Source organism: Rhinopithecus roxellana, chromosome 13 (assembly GCF_007565055.1).
Source record: "Rhinopithecus roxellana isolate Shanxi Qingling chromosome 13, ASM756505v1, whole genome shotgun sequence".
Lineage (NCBI taxonomy): Eukaryota > Metazoa > Chordata > Mammalia > Primates > Cercopithecidae > Rhinopithecus > Rhinopithecus roxellana.
The window spans coordinates 21826016-21843456 of NC_044561.1; the positions used below are offsets into that span (position 1 = coordinate 21826016).

The 17441-nt window shown below is 44.3% G+C and overlaps 1 protein-coding gene across 4 annotated transcripts in view; it reads left to right on the top strand.

The window, feature by feature from the left end:
* CHEK2 (checkpoint kinase 2) overlaps positions 1–17441 on the top strand; it is a 51871-nt gene that overhangs the window by 2792 nt on the left and 31638 nt on the right. For 3 of the 4 annotated variants that reach the window (XM_010359172.2, XM_010359181.2, XM_010359191.2), the window contains exons 2-5: positions 3993–4317; positions 11733–11857; positions 11976–12123; positions 15908–15998. In XM_010359172.2, the coding sequence (XP_010357474.1) occupies positions 3999–4317; positions 11733–11857; positions 11976–12123; positions 15908–15998 (683 nt within the window). In that variant the 5' untranslated portion in view covers positions 3993–3998. Of the gene's footprint in view, positions 1–3992; positions 4318–11732; positions 11858–11975; positions 12124–12512; positions 12532–15907; positions 15999–17441 lie in introns of those variants that run through there. The other variant, XM_030915123.1, reaches the window with a different exon arrangement.

The window sequence follows — 17441 nt, forward strand, 5'->3', positions numbered from 1 at the left end:
TTCACTTTGTTGATTGTTTCCTTTGCTGTGCAGAAGCTTTTTTAGCTTGATGAAATCCCAGTTGTCTGTTTTTGCTTTAGTTGCCTGTGCTTTTGAGGTCTTACGCAAAAAACCTGTGCCCAAGATGAGTGTCCTGGAGCACTTCCCCAGTGTTTTCTTCTAGTGGTTTTATAGGTTTGGGGACTGGACTTCTGTTTACAGTCCTGGAGTTTTGCTGCCCTCACTTTGGTTTTTCACTCACTTCTCTGCATGACTTTCCAATAACAATGGCTCCCAGATAGCATGGGTGGGTGGGGGGAGTATTACATGCATCACTTCACTTAATCCTCATGGTCTGTCTACTTATTTTCGATGAGAAAACAGGCTTAGCAAAGTTGTGATCTACCTAAAGTCATGCACAGTTTCACTCAAGTGTGTGACTCCAGATCTGCTTGCCTCTAATCTCTCGTAGCAACTTGTTGACACATTTTCTCCAGTTGTCCTGTCTTGCTCAAAAAGCTGTGGGGAAGACTCAGCCTGGCTGAGGTAGTATTAGACCAGCAGTCCCTGGAGTGGCATACTCAGTTTTGGCATTGCCTTCCTGGTATGTTTTAAAGAAAACTCATCAGAACCTTTGTATCCTTTTTTTTTTTCTGGTGATAGGGTCTCTGTTACCCAGGCTGGAGTGTAGGCTCGATCACGGCTCACTGCAGCCTCAGCCTCCTGGGCTCAAGTGATCCTCCCACCTCAGCCTCCCAAGTAGCTGGGACTGCAGGTGCACACCACCATGCCCTGCTAATTTTTTGTATTTTCTGTAGACACTGGATTTCACCATGGTGTCCAGGCTGGTCTCGAATTCCTGGGCTCAAGGAATCTGCCTGCATCAGCCTCCCAAAGTGCTGGGATTACAGACTAGACCCACCACACCTGGCAGAATATTTGTATCTTGAAAGCTGTGTAAATACAATCAGTGTGGGTATCGTAGTCCCTACTTATCAGCGATAGTAGTTTCAGTTACCAATGGTCAGCTGTGATCTGAAACTAAGTGGAAAATTCATAAGAAATAATCAATTCATGGCTGGGCGTGGTAGCTCATGCCTGTAATCCTAGCACTTTGGGAGGTTGAGGTGGGCCTGAGGATCACCTGAGGTCAGGAGTTTGAGACCAGGCTGGCCAATACAGTGAAAACCCTGTCTCTACTAAAAAAAATACACAAATTAGCCAGGCGTGGTGGAGTGTGCCTGTAATCCCAGCTACTTAGAAGGCTGAGGCAGGAGAATTGCTTGAACCCAGGAGGTGGAGGTTGCAGTGAGCCGAGATTGTGCCACTGCACTCCAGCCTAGGTGACTGAGTGAGACTCTGTTTTAAAAAAAAAAAAAATAGGCCGGGCGCGGTGGCTCAAGCCTGTAATCCCAGCACTTTGGGAGGCCGAGACGGGCGGATCACGAGGTCAGGAGATCGAGACCATCCTGGCTAACACGGTGAAACCCCGTCTCTACTAAAAAAATACAAAAAACTAGCCGGGCGCGGTGGTGGGCGCCTGTAGTCCCAGCTACTCGGGATGCTGAGGCAGGAGAATGGCTTAAGCCCGGGAGGCGGAGCTTGCAGTGAGCTGAGATCTGGCCACTGCACTCCAGCCCGGGCAACAGAGCGAGACTCCGTCTCAAAAAAATAAATAAATAAATAAAAATAAAAAAAAAAAGAAATAATCAATTCATAAGTCTTAAATTATGTGGTTTTGCAGTGCTTGTGTTCAAGTCACCCTTATATTTAATAATGGCCCCAAAGCAAAAGATGCTGACAATTTGGATATTGCAAAGAGAAGCTGTAAAGTGTTTCTTTTAACTGAAAAGGTGAAAGATCTCAATTTAATAAGGAAAAAAAAAATTTGTATGCTGAGGCTGGTAACATCTATGGTAAGAACAAATCTTCTATTTGTGAAATTGTGAAGAAGGAAAAAGAAAGTTGTGCATAGTTTATATAGGGTTCTGTACTATGTGAGGTTTCAGGCATCCACTTGGGGGATCTTGGATCTTATCCCCCTGTGATGGTGGGGACTATGATAGTGTTGTTTCCTGTGTTCTCCTGGAGTAGTAGCCTGAGTATGGGAAGGAAGAGAATGTCCTCCTCCCCCCGCTTTTTTTTTTTGTTAATCCGATTAGGTCCGCAGTGGACGTTCCTTTGATTTTACTGGTGGTTCTGTTATCAGAGTCTTGTTTTGTTTTCTGTTCTTCGGAGATAGGGTCTCACTCTGCCACCCAGGCTGGTGATATAAGTGGTATGATCATAGCTCACTGCAGCCTTCAACTCCTGGGCTCAAGTATTCCTCCCACCTCACCTTCCCGAGTAGCTGGAAGATAAGCCCTATAGTTACTTAGCATCACAAAGGGATAGGTGGAATTGTTTAGAGCTGTCTTCCTTTGTGTTCTGCCTCATCAGGTCACTGGGTCCTTAGGTGTCAGGGAATCTAGATTGAACGAACAGGTGTGTTTCCCTTTAGGAGCAAGCCCAGAGGAAAAGGGGTACCAGTGACATTTTATGTAAATGGACCCTTTGGAATAATGCAGCAGGTTATTGTACAATTTCTTTTTTACTTCTGTTCCAAGCCACCTGATCCTTTGTCTTCTTTCTCTTTCCAAAATACACAGATGCTCCTCAACTTTCAATGGCGTTATTTCTAAATAAACCCATTCTAAGTTGAAAATATTGTTAAATTGAAAATATATTCAATATACCTAATATACCAAACATCATAGTTTAGCCTAGCCTCCTTTAAACATGCTCAGAATGCTTATATCAGGCTGCAGTTGGGCAAAATTATATAACACAAAGATTATATTATTATTTTTCGTAGAGGTGGGGTCTCAAACACCTGCCCTCAAGCAATTCTTCTACCTCCATCACCCAAAGTATTGTGTTTACAGTTGTGAGTCACTGCACCTGACCTATTTTATTTTTAAATTTTATTTATTTCATTAATTTATGTTTTTGAGACAGGGTTTCACTCCTATCACCCAGGCTGGGGTGCAGTGGCATGATTTCAGCTTACTGCAACCTCCATCTCCTGGGCTCAAGCAATTCTCCTGCTTCAGCCTCCTGATTAGCTGGAACTACAGGTGCCTGCTACCATGCCCGGCTAATTTTTTGTATTTTTAGTAGAGATGGAATTTCACTACGTTGGCCAGGCTGGTCTTAAACTCCTGACCTCATGATCTACCCGTCTCGGCCTCCCAAAGTGCTGGGATTACAGGTGTGAGGCCCCACGCCTGGCCCCCACTATACATGAAATTTAAATGTAGTGTTGATTGTATCAATACATTTTTGGTTTCAGTTTTTTTTTTTTTTTTTTTTTTTTGAGACGGAGTCTCGCTGTGTCGCCTGGGCTGGAGTGCAGTGGCCGGATCTCAGCTCACTGCAAGCTCCGCCTCCCGGGTTTACGCCATTCTCCTGCCTCAGCCTCCCGAGTAGCTGGGACTACAGTGCCAGCCACCTCGCGCGGCTAGTTTTTTGGTACTTTTTTTTTTTTAGTAGAGACGGGGTTTCACCGTGTTAGCCAGGATGGTCTCGATCTCCTGACCTCGTGATCCGCCCGTCTCAGCCTCCCAAAGTGCTGGGATTACAGGCCACCGCGCCCGGCCAGTTTCAGTCTTAATTTAAAAGGATTGGACAAATGTAAGCTTTTATGAGCCCCCCAGCTCAATTTTATTGCTTTTTGCTTATTCATAATCTTCAGATAATTTGTTTTTTCCCTGTAGTTTATGGCTGTCAGACAAAAAACTGATCCGGTGACAATGATCTGGTGAAAAGCTCAGCCCAGAAGAACTGTAGGTCTGGCATGTTAGGACTTTTAATTTTTGGAGAGCATGTTTGCCCTGGGTCTTGTCTTTTCTTTTCTTTTCTTTTCTTTTCTTTTCTTTTCTTTTTTCTTTTGCTGTTGTAATAGGCCCACTGTTTACTTTTTAAAGTCTTGTGCCTCGAAACTCACCTTTGTTGTTGGACACTTTCTTTTTGAGGTCGTGATGTCTCGGGAGTCGGATGTTGAGGCTCAGCAGTCCCATGGCAGCAGTACCTGTTCACAGCCCCATGGCAGCGTTACCCAGTCCCAAGGTTCCTCCTCACAGTCCCAGGGCATATCCAGCTCCTCTACCAGCACGATGCCAAACTCCAGCCAGTCCTCTCACTCCAGCTCTGGGACACTGAGCTCCTTAGAGACAGTGTCCACTCAGGAACTCTATTCTATTCCTGAGGACCAAGAACCTGAGGACCAAGAACCTGAGGAGCCTGTCCCTGCCCCCTGGGCTCGATTATGGGCCCTTCAGGATGGATTTGCCAATCTTGGTAAGACCCTTTGTTATATAGTATCATGTTTTGTTCAGAAAAACAGTTACAGAAAGTTGTTGTGTTACCGGGTGGAAGGTTCTGATTGTGAGTTGTCCAGGTTTTTGGCATGTTGAACAAATAATTGAACATCATGCATGAACAGGCAGTGAAAGCATAGATTTATTGAAGTGGAAGGCAATAGAAGCTAAAGTACATGTCGCAGGATGGGAGCAGGCCTCAGCAAGTGGCTGCAGAGCCCTGGTGGCAAAGTCTTCTGGGGTTCAAGTACCCTCTAGAGGTCTCCCATTGGTTACCTCCTATGTAGATGAAGGGCTGGCTCACAGCCCATTAGAGGTCACAGTGAACTGGACCTCGGCTGTTCCAAGACTGGTGAGGATTGACGCCTTATGCAAATGAAGGTCCTAGAATGGACAAATCATAGGCCAGAGTGCAAATTCTTTTTTTTTTTTTTTGAGAAATCTCGGCTAGACTCACTGCAACCTGTGACTCCTGGGTTCAAGCGATTCTCCTATCTCAGCTTCCTGAGTAGTTGGGATTACAAACGCATACCACTGCACTTGGCTAATTTTTGTATTTTTAGTAGAGATGGGGTTTCACCATGTTAGCCAGGCTGGTCTTGAACTTCTGATCTCAAGTGATCCGCCTGCCTCGGCCTCCCAAAGTGCTGGGATTACAGGCATGAGCCACCGTGCCTGGCTGCTCCAGGAAGTTTGTGTGAATTGGCCTTAGATTCCCTGCGTTCAGACCCTATTTTCCTGCCTTAGTTAGTTGCAGCAGAGTGCTTGAGCCACCTTAGAATAATTCTGGAGTTTGAAGGTGATAAAACCAAAGAGGCAGTGTTGGGTGCTGCACTGGCTGTTATCTGCTGTGGATTCCGTTCATTTATTCTTTCAACAAATATTAATTGGATATTTACAATGTGCTGTCCATCCAAGGATCTGAAGGTAGCTTTGGACCCTCTTCCTAGAAAAATGCAGATTCATGCAAACTTGCAAACATTATCCCCTAATCACAAAAGCTTCACCAGTTAACCTCTGCTGTGGTTTGCCACAGCTTCAGAGAATCAGAGCTGTTCAGAATAGAGATGGCTATTTGTTGACTACTTGTTATTTGTTTTTGTCTCAAAATAGTCAACCTTGTGATTTAAATGTGTTGACCCTTTCTGACACCTCCTGGTTCCAATGGTAAGTTTCGCTATGCATATGTTTAAAATACACATGTGTGTATTTTAAAATTGCCAGGCGTGGTGGCCTATGCCTGTAATCCCACCACTTTGGGAGGCCAAGGCAGGAGGATCACTTGAGGCCAGGAGTTCAAAACCAGCTTGGGCAACATGGCAAAACCCTGTCTCTACTGAAAATACAAAAATTAGCCAGGTGTGGTGGTGCATGCCTGCAATCCCAGCTACTCAGGAGGATGAGACATGAGAATTGCTTGAACCTGGGAGGCAGAGGTTGCAATGAGCCAGGATTGTGCCACTGCACTCCAGTAAAAAAAAATAGTGTTTTTTTCTTTTCTCTTACATTACAATGACCTCTTTACTAAACACATTTGAACTTGGCATTAATAGGGTAGAATATATTAATATAAAGAAATGAAGGACTGGTGTGTCATTTTGTGTTTTGTCACTCACCATCCTTGTTTTATTTCATGTCTAACTTTGATGTCTTGAAAAAACTGTAAAAAATGGATAAACAATACACCTGCATTCTACATATACAACTTTAAATTTGTAAGTAGACACTCGAAGCTATTTTTTACCCATTTAAAATATATTTTTTCAGGCCAGGCATGGTGGCTCATGACTGTAATCCCAGCACTTTGAGAGACCAAGGTGGGCGGGATCACTTGGGGTCAGGAGTTCAAGAATAGCCTGGCCAACACGGGGAAACCCTGTCTCTATTAAAAATACAAAAATTAGGCCAAGCGTGGTGGCTCACGCCTATAAACCCAGCACTTTGGGAGGCCGAGACGGGCAGATCACCTGCGATGGGGAGTTTGAGACCAGCCTGACTAACATGGAGAAACCCCGTCTCTACTAAAAATACAAAATTAGCCGGACATGGTGGCGGGCTCCTGTAATCCCAGCTACTCAGGGGGCTGAGGCAGGAGAATCGCTTGAACCCAGGAGGCAGAGGTTGTGGTGAGCTGAGATCTCGCCACTGCACTCCAGCCTGGGCAGCAAGAGCGAAACTCCGTCTCAAAAAAAAAAGAAAAAAACAATTAGCCGGGCATGGTGGCAGGCACCTGTAATCCCACCTACTCAGGAGTCTGAGACAGGAGAATTGCTTGAACTTGGGAGGTGGAGGTTGCAGTGAGCTGAGATTGCGCCACTGCACTCCAGCCTGGGTGACAGAGCAAGATTCTGTCTCCAAAAAATAAAGAAATAAATAAAATACAATATATTTTTCAGATAGGCCTATAGGTTTAGACGAGTGGGAAACAAAAATGGTGAGAAAGGGCTAAATGGGATACATCACCTTTAAAAGTGAGAAAACAGCCGGGCGCGGTGGCTGAAGCCTGTAATCCCAGCACTTTGGGAGGCCGAGACGGGTGGATCACGAGGTCAGGAGATCGAGACCATCCTGGCTCACGCGGTGAAACCCCGTCTCTACTAAAAAATACAAAAAACTAGCCGGGCGCGGTGGCGGGCACCTGTAGTCCCAGCTACTCGGGAGGCTGAGGCAGGAGAATGGCGTGAACCCAGGAGGCGGAGCTTGCAGTGAGCTGAGACCCGGGCAACTTGCAGTGAGCTGAGACCCACTGCACTCCAGCCCGGGCAACAGAGCGAGACTCCGTCTCAAAAAAAAAAAAAAAAAAGTGAGAAAACAAATAGGCTGGGCGCAGTGGCTCACAACTGTAATCCCAGCTCTTAGGGAGGCAGAGGTGGGAGGATAGCTTGAACCCAGGAGTTTGAGACCTGCTGGGCAATATAGTGAGACCCCATTCTCCACCAAAAGGAAAAACCAAAAAAGACAAGTAAACAGAGTCTGATTGGATGACCAGCATAAAGTAGATACTGAATACATAGAGGCTGTTTATTATTATTATTATTTGAGATGGAGTCTCACTCTGTCACCCAGGCTGGAGTACAGTGGTGCGATCTTGGCTCACTGCAACCTCCGTCTCCTGGGTTCAAGCGATTCTCCTGCCTCAGCCTCCTGAGTAGATGGGATTACAGGTGCCCTCCATCATGCCCGGCTAAGTTCTGTATTTTTTTAGTAGGGATGGGGTTCCACCATGTTGGCCAGGCTGGTTTCAAACTCCTGACCTCAGGTGATCTGCTCGTCTTGGCCTCCCAAAGTGGTAGGATTACAGGTGCGAGCCACCACGCCCAGCCAAGGCTATTTATTATTATTATTTGTTAATTATTTATACCTATGTTTTCTTCTGAAATTTTATAGTTTTAATTCCTTTTTGTTTGTTTGTTTATTTAGTTTTTTTGAGACAGGGTCTCACTCTGTCATCCAGGCTGGAGTGCACTGGCGCAATCTCGCCTCACTTCAGCCTCTGCCTCCCAGGCTCAAGCAATTCTCCCACTTCAGCCTCCTGGGTAGCTGGGACCACAGATGTGCACCACCACTCCCAGCTAACTTTTTGCATTCTTGGTGGAGATGGGGTTTCACCATGTTCCACAGTCTGGTCTCAAACTCCTGAGCTTAAGCGATCCATCCATCTCAGCTTCCCAAAGTGTTGGGATTACAGGCATGAGCCACAGTACCTGGCCTAGTTTTAGCTCTTATGTTTAATTAAGGTCCTTTATTCATTTTGAGTTTTATTTATTTATTTATTTATCTATTGAGACAGAGCCTCGCTCTGTCACCAGGCTGCAGTGCCATGGTGTGATCTCGGCTCACTGCAACCTCCTCCTCCCAGTTTCAAGCGATTCTCCTGCCTCAGCCTCCCAAGTAGGTGGGATTACATGCTTATGCCACCATGCCTGGCTAATTTTTGTATTCTGAGTAGAGATGGGTTTTCACCATGTTGGCCAGGCTGGTCTCGAACTCCTGCCCTCAGGTGATCCACCTGCCTCAGCCTCCCAAAGTGCTGGGATTACAGACGTGAGCCACTGTGGCTGGCCTAATTTTTTTATTTTCGTGTTTTGTAGAGACAGAGTCTCGCCATGTTACCCAATCTGATCTCGAACTCCTGGTATCAACTGATCCTCCTGCCTCAGCCTCCCAAAGTGCTGGGATAAGAGGTGTGAGGCACCATCCCCGGCCAGTTTTCAGTCTTTTGTCACTAAGTATGATGGTTAGCGGGTGGGTCGTCCTTTAGGGAAAGGGAAACGGGGCGGGGGACGGGGACGGGAACGTGGAAGGGAAGGGGGAAGGGGAAGGGGGAATGGAAGTGAATGTCAATGAAGGGAAAGTGGGAAGGGACGGGAAGGATGGGAAGGGGAAGGGGAAGGGAATGGAAGGGAAGGAAGGGGGAAGGGAAGTAAGGGAAGGGGGAGTGATAGTGAAGGGAGGGCAAGGGAAGGGGGAAGGGCTAGGGACCGGGAAGGGGGAAGGGGAATAGGAAGGGCAGGGAAGGGGGAAGTGACGGGAAGAGGGAAGGAATGGAATGGAGGTGGAAGTAAGGATGAAGGGAAGGGATGGAAGGGACAGGGAATGGGCAGGGACGTTAAGGGGAAGGTAAAGGAAGGGCCGTTCGAATTGCCTGTCAGTTAAGTTTTCCTTTCCTTTCCTTTTAATTGTGCAGGTACTTTCAGTTTCCGTGCATTTACTTTCCTTCATTGCCTTGCCTTGTTCATTGACTCCTGTCAGTTTCCTTTAATTGACTTTTGCCTTTCGTTGTCATGTCCTTTCCTTCTCTTTTCCTTTCCTTTCCTTTCCTTTCCTTTTCCTTTTCCTTTCCTTTTCATTTCCTTCTTTTTAATGTAGCCTTTCCCCTTTACCCTTTCCTTCACTCTTTTCTTTCCTTTTCTTTCCTCTTTCCTTTCCTTTCTTTCCTTTCCCTTTCCTTTCCATTCTGTTCCGTTTCGTTCCGTTCCTTTCCTCTTTCCCCTTTCCTTTCCTCTTTTCTTTCCTTTTCTTTCCTCTTTCCTCCCTTCTCCTCCTCTCTTCTCTCTCCTCTTTGATATCTGAAGACTAAGCTGTGGATGTTTCATAAAAGTTCTTCCTGGGCCAGGCGCTGTGGCTCGCGCCTGTAATCCAAGCACTTTGGGAGGCTGAGATGGGCGGATCATGAGGTCAGGAGATCAAGACCATCCTGGCTAACATGGTGAAACCCCGTCTCTACTAAAAATACAAAAACAAAACTAGCCGGGCGTGGTGGCATGCATCTGTAGTCCCAGCTACTCGGGAGGCTGAGGGCAGGAGAATCGCTTGAACCTGAGAGGCGGAGGTTGCAGTGAGCTGAGATCGTGCCACTGCACTCTAGCCTGGGTGACAGCAGGATTCCGTCTCCAAAAAAAAAAAAAAAAAACAAGAAAAAGCTGAGTGGGAGATGATAGTGGAGTCCAAAAGGCAGATAGTGTTGTGTAAATAGTATCTATACAAAAGGCAAGGTGGAATGAGCCATTTGTGTAGCTGGGGAAGAAGTGCTAAGACCACAAGGCAGATTGAACCCAGCATTCTTGGGGGCAGTGAAAGGAGGCCAATGGTGCTGGGTGTCATGAGCAAGGGGAGAGGGGTATGAGGTGGAGCTGGAATGGTGGCAGGGGCCAGACCTTGAGCATCTATTAGGCTGTAAGGAAGAGTGCAGATTTTATGCTAAGTGTTGTGGAAAACCTCAGGAAGGTAATAAGCAGGAAGTTACAGTATTGCAAGTAATTTTCTAAGTCATTAAAAATTACTCGAGAACTTTTAATGACTATTTGTTATTTCACAGTTTTATATATATATGTATGTGTGTGTGTGTATAAATACATATATTAATAGATTATATTATATATTATGTATTATATATTATATGTATATATAATTAACATATTATATAATATGTAAGTTGTATTATGTATAAACACATAATTATATTTAACGTGACTTATAAATATATATAATAAATACAAATTATATATATTATATATAATAAATAGAAAATAAATATATAATATATATGAAATATTTGTTTATTTATGTTTTTGAGACAGGGTCTTGTTCTGTTACCCAGGCTGGAGTGCAGTGGCAGGATCACAGCCCTTTGTAGCATCTCTTGCTCAAGTGATCCTCCTGCTTCAGCCTCCTGAGTAGCTGGACTACAGGCATGCACCACCACATCTGGGTGATTTTTTATTTTTTATTTTTTTTGAGACGGAGTCTCGCTTTGTTGTCCAGGCTGGAGTGCAGTGGCACAATCTCAGCTCACTGCAGCCTCCACCTCCCAGGTTCAAGGAGTTCTCTGCCTCAGCTTCCCTAGTAGCTGGCACCTGCCACATGCCCAGCTACTTTGTGTATTTTTAGTGGAAACAGGGTTTAGTAGAAACAGGGTTTCACCATCTTGACCAGGCTGGTCTTCAACTCCTGACCTCATGATCCACTCGTCATGGCTTCCTGAAGTGCTGGGATTACAGGTGTGAACCACCACACCGGGCCAAGTTTTTTTTTGAAACAGCGTCTCACTCTCGCCCAGGCTAGTGTGCAGTGGCGCAATCTCAGCTCACTGCAGCCTTGACCTCCTGGGCTCAAGCGATCCTCCCACCTCAGCCTCCTGAGAAGCTGAGACCACCATACCCTACTGATTTTTTATTTTTTGTAGAGATAGGGTTTCACCATGTTGCCCAGACTAATTTTTAAATTTTTGGTAGAGATGGGTGCCCCCTATGTTGCCTAGGCTGGTCATGAGCTCCTGGGGTCAAATGATCCTCCTGCCTTAGCCTCCCAAAGGGCTGAGATTACAGGTGTAAGCCACTGTGCCTGGCCATGTGATTATAGATAAACTGCCATTTGTTAAACTCGTTGTAAATGTTGTTTTTTCTTTCCTGATTTTTAATCTTATAAAATCTTTTTTTTTTTTTTTTTTTTTTTTTTTTTTTTTTTTTGAGACGGAGTCTCTCTCCCTCGCCCGGGCTGGAGTGCAGTGGCCGGATCTCAGCTCACCGCAAGCTCCGCCTCCCGGGTTCACGCCATTCTCCTGCCTCAGCCTCCCGAGCAGCTGGGACTACAGGCGCCCGCCACCTCGCCCGGCTAGTTTTTTGTATTTTTTAGTAGAGACGGGGTTTCACCGTGTTAGCCAGGATGGTCTCGATCTCCTGACCTCGTGATCCGCCCGTCTCGGCCTCCCAAAGTGCTGGGATTACAGGCTTGAGCCACCGCGCCCAGCCCTAATCTTATAAAATCTTGATAAGCAGACTGATAATTCTGATTGCCTTCTTAGGCTATTTTCCTACAATTAGCATTTATGAGCAATTTTTAAACGTTTGATACATGAAATTCAACAGCCGTCTGCTGCATGCTTTTGTATTACAGAATGTGTGAATGACAACTACTGGTTTGGGAGGGACAAAAGCTGTGAATATTGCTTTGATGAACCACTGCTAAAAAGAACAGATAAATACCGGACATATAGCAAGAAACACTTTCGGATTTTCAGGGTAGGTAACAAATACCCACGTATCTAGGAGAGCTGGTAATCTAGTCATTGTTTTTAGGTATTTTCCCACTGTAAATCTCTGCTGTTCAAAGTTTGAAATAAAATGTTCTCTGTTTTAGGAAGTGGGTCCTAAAAACTCTTACATTGCATACATAGAAGATCACAGTGGCAATGGAACCTTTGTAAATACAGAGCTTGTAGGTAAAGGAAAACGCCGTCCTTTGAATAACAATTCTGAAATTGCACTTTCACTAAGCAGAAATAAAGGTAATATTATTATCTTATGGTCACTGGATTTTTATTTTTCCCACTCCCTCATAGGAGGAAAATTTGTCCTGTCCTTGCAGAGTATGGTTTAAGTGAGTAAAGATGAGTAAGTTGCCAGGCGCAGTGGCTCACACCTGTAATCCCAGCACTTTGGGAGGCTGAGGTGGATGGATCACCTGAGGTCAGGAGTTCGAGACCAGCCTGACCCACATGGAGAAACCCTGTCTCTACTAAAAATACAAAATAAGCCGGGCATGGTGGCGCATGCCTGTAATCCCAGCTACTCAGGAGGCTGAGGAAGGAGAATCGCTTGAACCCAGGAGGTGGAGGTTGCGGTGAGCCGAGATCATGCCATTGCACTCCAGCCTGGGCAACAAGAGTGAAACTCTGTCTCAGAAAAAAAGATGAGTAAGTTAGCATTCAAGATTCAACTTTGCCGTCCTAGTTGCATTGTTAAATTTTGAAAAAGTTCTATCCAGACAGATTTTTAAGGTTTTAAGGTTTAATTGGTTTTATGTAATGCCATATACTGTGTTGTTATTTTTTTTTTTAATTTTTTTTTTTATTTTTAATACGGAGTCTTGCACTGTCACCTGGGCTGGAGTGCAGTGGCGCAATCTTGGTTCACCGCAGCCTCCGCCTCCCAGTTTCAAGCGATTCTCCTTGCCTCAGCCTCCCAAGTAGCTGGGATTACAGGCACTCGCCACCACGCCCAGCTAATTTTTTTTGTATTTTTGGTAGAGACGGGGTTTCACTATGTTGGCCACGCTGGTCTCGAACTCCTGACCTCGTGATCTGCCTGCGTCAGCCTCCCAAATTGCTGGGATTACAAGCGTGAGGCCCTGCTTGGCCCATATACTGTTAATTGAATTATCATGGTGATTAAAATAAATTATAGTTCATTGATTGATTCAGTTTATACCACATCAGTCTTAGATATCTATGAATTGTTGTTTCAGGCCATTAATTCATTTTTCCTTCCTCTTCACCTCATTCTTTCCTTTCTTCATTTTTTCCATTCATTTTTTTCTTTCTTTCTTTTTCGAGACATGGTCTCACTCTGTCACCCAGGCTGGAGTTCAGTGGCACTGCAACCTCTGCCTCCCAGGCTCAGGTGATCCTCCCACCTCAGCCTCCTGAGTAGCTGTGACCACAGACACATGCCATCACGCCTGGCTAATTTTTTGTATTTTTGGTATAGATGGGGTTTCACCATGTTGGCCAGACTGGTCTTAGACTCCTGAGCTCAAGCAATCTGCCTTTTTTGGCCTCCCAAAGTGCTGAGATTACAGGTGTGAGCCACCATGTCTAGCCCCATTCCTTTATTTCTGTATACATTTATTGAGTTCCTTTTATATGCCAGGCATTAGGATGTGGGTGCTTCTGTAAGAGGCTCGCTTTAGAGCGTCTACCTTTGTAAATACTACATGGTTATCCTGTGTAAGTGGAGATGTTTATTAGCATCATCAGGTAGCATTTTATAAGCATCCAGTTCTTTTTTTTATTTGAGACGGAGTCTCGCTCTGTCGCCCAGGCTGGAGTGCAGTGGCGTGGTCTTGGATCGCTGCAAGCTCTGCCTCCTGGGTTCACGCCATTCTCCTGCCTCAGCCTCCCGAGTAGCTGGGACTACAGGCGCCTGCCACCATGCCTGGCTAATTTTTTGTATTTTTAGTAGAGATGGGGTTTCACCGTGTTAGCCAGGATAGTCTCAATCTCCTGACCTCGTGATCCGCCCACCTCAGCCTCCCAAAGTGTTGGGATTACAGGCGTGAGCCACCGCGCCCAGCAAAGCATCCATTTCTAAAACTATGGAAATAAAATCTGAAATGAACAATTTTTTTTCAGGGTATTATCTACAAAGGGTACCTGACAAAAACAACCATAGAGTTAAAAGTAGCTCAAGGTGATTAGACAAGAGGAATACTGTTTTTCTTTAGTTAAAGAAACCGTAGAGCTTCCCAAACTTATCTGAGAGTCGAATGACTTGGAGGGTGTCTATGTATGTGCAAGACATTTTGAAAATAAAGGTTCCTACAAGCACTCTTCTCCAGATTCTGGTAGGGATTTAAAAAATCATGCCTCTAGGGGCTGTGGCATGAGCCTATAGTCCCTGCTACTCAGAAAGGTGAGGCTAGAGGATCCCTTGAGCCCAGGATTTTAAGGCTACAGTGAGCTATGATTGTGCCTGTGAATAGCCACTGCCCTCCAGCCCGGGCAACATGGTGAGACCCCATCTAACCAAATGAAATAAAGTCATGCCTAAGGGATTTTCATGCAGTCAATCTTCAGTCTGGTATCTTGGAATTATGTCTATATTGGGCGTCCTGAAGTACATTTTATGATTAACTTAGTTTTCCCCATTTCTGACTATTTTGTTTTCTCTGTGATAGTTATAGTCAGGGCAGCTGCTTTGGGTTTTGCTGTTTATGAGTGTGTAGGGGAGGAGGCAACTGGGTGCTGAAATTTGGTCTGTCCTCTACTTGACAAGCTGTGTACCACCTTTTTCTCATTGGTCTGCCCAAAGGGCACTTTTCTTCCTCTTTTTAAAAAATTAAATAAACCTTTAAACATTTATTTAATAGATAAATAAAAATTATAGGTTGGCATGGTTGCTCATGCCTGTAATCTCAGCACTTTGGGAGGCCAACACAGGAAGGTTGCTTAAGCCCAGGAATTCAAGACCAGCTTGGGCAACATAGTGAGACCCCATCTCTACTAGACAAAAAAATTAGCTGGGCATGCTGGTATGTTCCTATAGTCCCAACTACTTGGGAGTCTGAGGTGGGAGGAGGTCGAGGCTACAGTGAGTCATGATTGCACCACTGCACTGTAGCCTGGGCAACAGAGTGAGAAGGTGTCCCAAAAATACATAGATATTTATCATGTGCAACATGTTTTGAAATATGTATATATTGTAGAATGGCTAACTTGAGCTAACTAGCATGCATTACCCATGCATTACCTCACTTACATATCTTTCTTTTTTTTTTTTTTGAGGCGGAGTCTCGCTCTGTCGCCCAGGCTGGAGTGCAGTGGTGCGATCTCGGCTCACTGCAAGCTCTGCCTCCCGGGTTCACGCCATTCTCCTGCCTCAGCCTCTCGAGTAGCTGGGACTACAGGCGCCCACCACCATGCCCGGCTAATTTTTTTTTTTTTGGTATTTTTAGTAGAGACGGGGTTTCACCATGTTAGCCAGGATGCTCTCGAGCTCCTGACCTTGTGATCCGCCTGCCTCGGCTTCCCAAAGTGCTGCGATTACAGGTGTGAGCCACCATGCTCCGCCATCTTTTTTTTTTTTTTTTTTATAGAGAAAATACTTAAAATCTACTCTCTCAACTGATTTTCAAAAATATGGCCAGTATGGTGATACTTATGGCCTGATTTTCATTGGGATATTTACTTGCCTAGACCATTTTTTCTAGACTCAGACTGATTGATTGCTTTTTGATTCTGGACCTGTTGTAAATCTGCATGGGCATTTTATATTAGTGTAATTGATTAAATATTCTGAGGTCAAGGAATGTAAATAATGTTGCGTTATGGATTTTTTGCACTAGTTTTAGAGTGTTGCTTATAGTTCCATTGAAGCATAAAATTGGACTATCATTTATTTCTCAAGGGCTTTACAATATGTATTAGCCTACTGAACTAATTTCCTTAATGTTACATGTTAAATGTAGTTAAAAACAATTTTAATATTCCATATGACTAATAAATTTTAGAATCAGTTATCTCCTCTTGTAAATAAATTAATGAAACCCATTTCTACTCTTTTTTTCCTTAGTTTTTGTCTTTTTTGATCTGACTGTAGATGATCAGTCAGTTTATCCTAAGGCATTAAGAGATGAATACATCATGTCAAAAACTCTTGGAAGGTAAATTATTTTCTTATATAACTGCACTTAATGTTTTCCCTATACATTTGTGATTGATAGTTTCTCATTTCTGATTTTATAACACTCATTATGTATTGATAACATTTGTTTGGTATCTAATTGTGTATTAATTTTTGTTTTTGTGAGTTATTTCACACAGTCATTTTAATTTATTTTTATTTTATTTCTTTGTGAGACAGAGTGTTGCTCTGTTACCCAGGCTAGAGTGTAGTGGCACGATCAGAGCTCACTGTGGCCTTGATCTCCCAGATCAAGGGAATCAGGCATGCAGCACCATGCACAGCTAATGTGTGTTTTTTTTTTTTTTAGAGTTGGAGTTGCGCTGTGTTGCCAGCTCTGGTCTTGAACTCCTGGGCTCGAGTCATTCTCCTGCCTTAGCCTCCCAAAGTGCTGAGATTAGTGTCATGAGCCACCATGCCCAGCCAAGTATTTCTTTTTTTATTTCCTTTGTGTGTGTGTGTGTGTGTGTGTGTGTGTGTGAGAGAGAGAGAGAGAGAGAGAGAGAGAGAGAGACAGAGAGACACACAGAGTCTTGCTCTGTTGCCCAGGCTGGAGTGCAGTGGTACGATCTTGGCTTACTGCAACCTCCACTTCCTGGGCTCAACTGATCCTCCCACCTTAGCCTCCCAAGTAGCCGGGACTATAGGCTCGCACCACCATGCCTGGCTAATTTTTGTATTTTGCGTAGAGATGGGGTCTTGCCATGTTGCCCAGGCTGGTCTTGAATTCCTGAGCTCAAGCAACCCACCCGCCTCGGCTTCCCAAAGTGCTAGGATTACAGGCATGAGCCACTGCGCCTGGCCATGTGTATAGTATTTCACTGTGTATATATACACAACATTTACTTTGTCCATTCATTCACTGATGGACACTTAGGTCGCTTCCCTATCTTGGCTATTGTGAATATTGCTGAATTGAACATAGGAGTGCAGATATCTCTTCAACATACTGATTTAATTTTTTTTGTATATATATCCAGAAGTGGGATTGCTAGATCATATGGTAATTATAATTTTAGCTTTTTGAGGAACCTTTATACTAGTTTCTGAAATGGCTGTACTACTTTACATTCCCACTAACAGTGTACCAAGGTTCTCTTTTCTTCACATCCTCTCCAATATTTGTTATTATTCATCTTTTTGATAATAGCCATTCTAACAGGCTTCAGGTGATATGTCATTGTGGTTTTAATTTGCATTTCCTTGATGGCTAGAGATGTTGAGCATTTTTCATACATCATAATAGGTGTATTTTTGATGTGTTTGATAATTATTAATTGAAATTAACTCTTTTGCCTCATGAATTTTATTAGTGATAATTATTTTAAATTTATTTTTATTTTATTTCTTTGTGGGATAGGGTGTTGCTCTGTTACCCAGGCTGGAGTGTAGTGGCATGATCAGAGCTCACTGTGGCCTGAGA